The sequence below is a fragment of the Salvelinus fontinalis genome, chromosome 10 (assembly GCF_029448725.1).
Source record: "Salvelinus fontinalis isolate EN_2023a chromosome 10, ASM2944872v1, whole genome shotgun sequence".
Lineage (NCBI taxonomy): Eukaryota > Metazoa > Chordata > Actinopteri > Salmoniformes > Salmonidae > Salvelinus > Salvelinus fontinalis.
The window spans coordinates 1,088,610-1,094,629 of NC_074674.1; the positions used below are offsets into that span (position 1 = coordinate 1,088,610).

A 6,020-nucleotide genomic window follows, 5' to 3' on the forward strand; every position below is an offset into this window, starting at 1 on the left:
TCAGAGCTCGCTTTCATTCGGTTTGTGCATTAGTTCGTCTTCCTTCCGCTCTTCCTGTCTGTTGACCTTCTCCTTCCTCTCCTAGTCCATCAGTCTTCTCATCCCCTGAGGCTCGCTGGGCCTCCTGGACCTGCAGCTCTGACAGGTAGTCTGCTGTTCTATGATCGACAACCTTATTGAAATGTTACTTTAGATCTTACTGCACTGTTGGAGCTAGAAACACAAGCATTTCGCTGCACCTGCAATAACATCTGCTAAACGTATGTATGTGACCAATACAATTTGATGTGACCCCCCCGTCAATAATTAGCCCAAACCTCCAGAATACAGATTCAGATGACATTAACATTATGGACTTTGTATAAATGACAATTTATTGATAGTAAATGCCTCTCATATCAGTGCAAATTCAGATAGAGAAGATTTGTTGCAACATACCTGTAGCAAATCTCTCATGCAGATTCCTTTGATTAAGCATTCACATGACTAGTGATAACTCAATCACACACACATCAGCACTGGCATTCCAAGGGTAGTCAAATATATAACAGATTAAAACTTTATATAAAAGTCATAAATGGGTGGTTACAATTCTGCACAACATCAACAGAAAAATGATTAATAGAAGTGACTCTTTTCATCAAGCTATTTTCCTCCCCATAACGTTTCCCTATGTCTAGAATCTTATGGAGAAGGCTGAGATGAATAGATTGGTTTGGGTTTGACCCTGTGAATCAGATTTGTTGAGTGCCTGTGGATGTCTTAGGGCCTGTAGATTGGAGGCATCTGTAGAATGACTAATGAGCACTGACTGCATTTCAATTGATTTGTTTATTAAAAACAAAAACATTTCAACAAAATCAGAACTAAACCAGCACCTGGTGCGAGTAAACAAAATATTAAGCATAAGAATTGAGTAAAGCATAAACCTTTCATTATGATGAAGTGATTTGGGTTAAAGTGAGCTGGATTAACAATACAAGTCCAATCTGAGCACAAACCATGGAGGCTCTGTATAGGTTACATCTGATAAATTGGCAGCCAACCTTTGTTTGGACACATGACAAGAAGAATCCATTGAAAGAAAATGAAAAAAAGAACATGAGTCAAATAAAAGAACAAGCAATCATTCTTATAACAGTCAAAGAAAAAAACATTGATCCTCCCTCACATCTCACCATAGCAACTCCACCTGACTGACAGTTGTTGAATCAGCTACCAATAGAAAGACAGGAACAGTCCCCAGAGAGGCAGTAAGATATATAGAGAAAAAGCACTCCGGGTCAGGAGCAGGCTGAAGACAGGCCACACTTATCTAGAGTCAAACTGCTTTTCCTGGTCAGTCAGTTAGGCCACAGAGAACTCAGTGAGGACTTATGTTAAGCAGAACAGTCTTAAAATTGAAGACGCTCTGATCCTATAAAAAGTGTGAGAAATGTCCCTAGATTAGTTCTATTTGGACATTACATGGGAGTACATTTTATGCAAAGGATTCAAATGAGGTTTTGGTTGTCCATTCTGCTTCAAAAGTTGATCTATTGATGAACGTCGATATTAAAATGTGACAAAAATACAATCCTTGACTGAACAAGAGTACGAACAGTAATAAAAATATATGGAACAATGCCTGTGCATAGGGAGCAACCAGCCCAAAGAGTCATGATTGAGTTCACCCTGTCCCAATGCTTTTCTTCTCATCATCTAGACTGGAGTTGTGTGTAGAGAACCCATCAGATAGTCCTTCTATAGAATCAAGTCTCATGTTTTGGTCTCCTTAGCTACCGTCTGAACACAGCATCACAAACAAGTAGACAGCTCTGATTGGGGTTGACCTATATGCTTACAGACTGGAGATGAAGGCAGATCTTTGAGCGGGTGGCTTGTTTTGTGTCTCATGGTGGTTTGGTTTCTCCTGCTCCAACCCACTTCCTGGCAGATTATGTTCCTTTATGAAACAAGTAGATTGGCCTCTGAAAACCTGTGGAAGACATACAAATCCATTAGTTTGAGAAACAGAATAGAAAAGGACACGTGAAAGAATCAGAGATGATATCGTTATCTAATGAACCAGTGACATACCTCTTGATGAACTGTTAGGCGTCCCGATCAACTCGTAGCTGGAGAATCCCACCTCAGATGTCAGGTATGTGGAGAAGTGCTCTGGTTTGAGGCGGATGCTGTGGTAATTCTTAAAGATGCTATCCTGCAACAGTGAGAGCGGAAAGTCAGACACGATTCCGTCTCAGCGCTGAGCAAAGCAACACATACTTTCATGTCTATAACAAAGAAACAGGCCACTTGTAATATGTTTTAGTTATTGTTTTGGCTATATACTGCATTTATGCACATCTACAGTAGCAGATCACACCATTGGTCCTTGCAACCCTAAGCTCACTCCTCATCTCACCGTGAGTTTCTTCCTCTTGCCGTAGGTGATCCAGGGCTGTGGCTCCAGGACGAACAGGCCTCCAGGACGCAGGTGTCTGAACACTCTGTGAAAGAGGCGCTTCAGGCCATCGTCTCCCCAGTTCAGGTGGACCCACTTGGTAACGCTGAAGCATAGGATGACGTCGTACTCTGGCCGCTGGGTCAGCAGCAGAGCATCACTCTCCAGGACATAATTCCCCTACGGAGGAGAAAGATGACGACAGGGGATGAGTTGCAAACAATGTGGGACGTTTCTCTGTGAGGATCAAGTAGAAAGAGAAGCAACAAATGATTCATCATAATATTCTTCATTTCCACCTTAATATTATGAATAATGATTATTAAAATGGAAACACATTAAAAGGCTGCAGTGCATACACCTACCTTGACAAAGGAGACATTGGAGGGGAAGTTACCAGGAGGCATGGTGGGTGTGTCAGGGAGAGGGGGTGCTGCTATGGGCCCCCTGGAGATCCGTAAGGAGACAGGGAAGGAGCTGGTTCCCAGTTCAACAGCAGGTGCGCCAGAGTCCTCCATCTCCTCAGCCCCCCTCTCCTGAGCTCTTCTCTCTGCGTGACGTGACAGCACCACGCCACCCGCTGCCTCTGCAGGGACCTGCTTTTCAGCGTTTCCATGTTCTGCCCTACTGGGCTGTCTTTCATTCTGTTTGTGCGTTAGTCCTCCTGAGTGTGACTCGTCTTCCCGTCTGTTGGCCTTCTCCCTTTCCTCTCCTGGTCCATTGGTCTTCTCCTTCTCATCCCCTGCGGCTCGCCGGGCCTCCTGGGCCTGCAGCTCTGACAGGTAGTGTCTGATGTTCTGGCGGGCTGCGTGCACCAGACCCCCATCAATGTCCAACCCCAATATGCGGGCGGGCTGCAACTTCTTAGCAATACACAGAGTCAGGTGGCCCGTGTTGCAGCCCAGGTCCAGTACTGCTTTACCATGGAACCACTCCGGACGTAGACAACGGAACCGTGGGTCCTCGGCACAGCCTGGGTTGCGGTAGCCATAGTACTTGTTGTAGTTCCCATACTGGAACTTCTTGTTGCCTTGGTGCTGTTGTTTGTGCTGGTTGTGAAGATGCGGTTGCCGACCCCCTGGTACCTGGGAGGACCCCCTGGGACCTCCCACTGGGGTGTGGAAGGAGGACTGTGCGTTTCTCCCGGGCCCAGCTCCACGGCCCCTCTCCTCCGTCCCCGACCTGGCCATAAGAGTAGATTGGACTATAGGAGGCTCTGTTTTACCAGAGTTGCGTCTGCGTTTGCGTTGCCGGCTAGAAAGATGGTTTGGGCCTCCGGCCGTGGCTGCTGAGGAGTCTTCCTGGGCTCGAGGCTTAGCCTGGGGGGCCGATACAGTGAGCATGGCTTCATGCCTGCAGTTGGATGGGTTGATCTCATTACCATTAGCATCCTGGGGGTCCAGGACAGCTGGGACACTGGGTGCTTCTAGAACAGAGGTAGACGCAGCACTAGCAGATGCCAGGTTAGACAGAGAAGAAGTGGTGTTGGTCACTTCACCACTTCTCTCTGAATCTGACAGGTCCAACACGGAGACTGTGGAACCCCCACCTCCTCCTCCATGGTGTCTGTTACGGTGTCTCCTCCTGCCGCCACTCTTAAAGGGCGACACCAGGAGGCTCCTACCTCCCATCCTGCTGTTGAGGTTGAGAGGGTCAGTGATGTCCCTGGGAATGAGTATCTCCACAGGGTCGCGGTTCTTGGCAGGAAGAGGGGAGGACTTGGGCGTCTCAGCGTTCAGGGCCCTGTTGACCTCCTCGTCCTGCAGGCTGTTGAGGTTCAGAGGGTCAAATATGTTTCCTCCCAGCAGGAAGTTGGTGGGCAGAACCGAGTCGCTCTCTGAGTTTACCCGTCGTCGTCGCTTACCTGCTGGATGCTTGAACCCTGCAATCATTGTGCTGCGACGCTTTGAGAGTTTCTGCTGCTGCGGTTGTTTGGGTTGCTGAAAGCCATTTTTAGGGTTAACATGCTGCTCAGTCAACATGGCCTCCTGCTCAACACACTTTGTCTGATCGTGGGGGTCAGTCGTGCTGCTTTGCTTGGTTTGGGCACCACTGTCTGGCATGGGGCAGGTAGCAGCACCATCAGTGCTGTCTGAGTTGGCCAGGGTGACCTCTAGCACTTTGGGGGCATTGTTGCAGCTTCCAGTGCATTCTGAGAGTTTCTGGGGTGGCACTGGGTCCACTTTCATACTTCTGGTTGGAACAGTCTCTTTATCAACAGACATCTCTATCATCTTCCACTCAATTGTTTTGGTGCTGACATGGGACAACTGATCTGGAAACACAGCAAAATAGATTAGAATAATGACCACCGAACCCAATAAATCATAAGATGTATTATTTAAACCCCAGCTATAACTGGACAAGATTACAATAGTGCTCAGTCCCCAGTTGCTGCTTTCCCAGCTATTTAGTTAAGCACTTATTTGTTGACAACTGAAAGTAACTTGATGATTTGTGCCTGCATGTCATTCTATAAGACCCAAGGTGCATACATGCCACTGGATAGTATACATCCAATATATTGGAGGCAAACGTTGAGTGAACGTCTACAGTGAAGACATTGAACCCATCCTCAATGCCAGCTGCTGCGCGTGAACCAATACCAATGGTTCCCCAATACTGTTAAGCTAGCTAGCGCTCTATAAATGCCGATATTTTGCAAGAATCCACCACTTTGCGTTCATTAATAAATGCGACTAAGTAAGATACAAAAATAAGTAAACTAGCCATCTAGCTACAGCATGAGGCAACTGTATGTTCATCAACAACAACAGTCTCAGCTCACCGTTCTACCCGCCTTCTAGGGAAGCTGAACTGTCACTGCCACACTCCCTCCCGAGTTACTGACGTTGCTGCATCATCAGCTTCGTTGATAGCTTGATTGTTCGATAATATTATTTTCACTGGTGAGATGAATCAATAATGTTTGGAAAACAACCAGTGTGGTGATAACTGTGCGATTGTGAGCTCGCTGTACACTCCAAACTCCAATCGCTAACTTCTAGCTCAACAGCTCAACCTCACGCAGATTGGAAGGTTCCAATCGTTGTTTGTTTTATCTTTTGCCAGAGCCTAAACCCTGAAACAGACAGGCATCGGAACCAATAAGGTGACGGTTTTTAGGCAGTCTTCATGAAATCGACCAATTACAGACGTGTAGGGGTTGAGCAATACACGTCGACCTAGTTTTGCACACAAATAGGTATCCCATAATTTGCCTTTCTGAATTTGTATTTGTTATTCCCCCGCCATTTGGCGAAATTAAATATTTAAAAATATATTGTAAATCTGTATACGGTCTATACGCATCATTTTGTTAACACATTTTACACCAAGGTAAGGTTGGAGAGGCAAAACAAAACAACAGATTACAACGCTCCCACCCCCTTCTCATTCACTGACATGTGGTAGGGCGGGCAATTGAGAATTGTCATTGGGATTTGTAGTTTTTATCCAACAATGTCCTGGATCTTCGAGAAGGGTGCAATTGTGGGGCGTTCCTGTATGTGGTCATTCCTGCATATGCAAGAACCCTCTTTATACTTCTATTGGTCAATTTCTTAGTAAGGAC

General features: G+C 46.2%; 1 protein-coding gene across 1 annotated transcript; it reads right to left on the reverse strand.

Moving 5' to 3' along the window:
• Positions 1-812: 812 nt before the first annotated feature.
• LOC129863331 (7SK snRNA methylphosphate capping enzyme-like) lies at positions 813-5,510 on the reverse strand. The gene is made up of 5 exons (XM_055935231.1): positions 5,235-5,510; positions 2,812-4,721; positions 2,408-2,626; positions 2,080-2,203; positions 813-1,978 (listed from the first exon to the last, which is right to left on the reverse strand). The coding sequence occupies exons 2-5, from the start codon at positions 4,678-4,680 to the stop codon at positions 1,938-1,940; spliced, it is 2,253 nt and encodes a 750-aa protein (XP_055791206.1). The 5' UTR covers positions 4,681-4,721; positions 5,235-5,510; the 3' UTR covers positions 813-1,937.
• Positions 5,511-6,020: the final 510 nt, after the last annotated feature.

Bases quoted from the DNA above. Each gene is read 5' to 3' on its own strand.
- LOC129863331 (XM_055935231.1), bottom strand. From the start codon at position 4,680: ATGATAGAGATGTCTGTTGATAAAGAGACTGTTCCAACCAGAAGTATG. The intron at 2,627-2,811 runs GTAGGTGTATGC...TCTCCTCCGTAG, and splicing joins CCAATGTCTCCTTTGTCAAG to GGGAATTATGTCCTGGAGAG. The intron at 2,204-2,407 runs GTGAGATGAGGA...TCACTGTTGCAG, and splicing joins GCAAGAGGAAGAAACTCACG to GATAGCATCTTTAAGAATTA.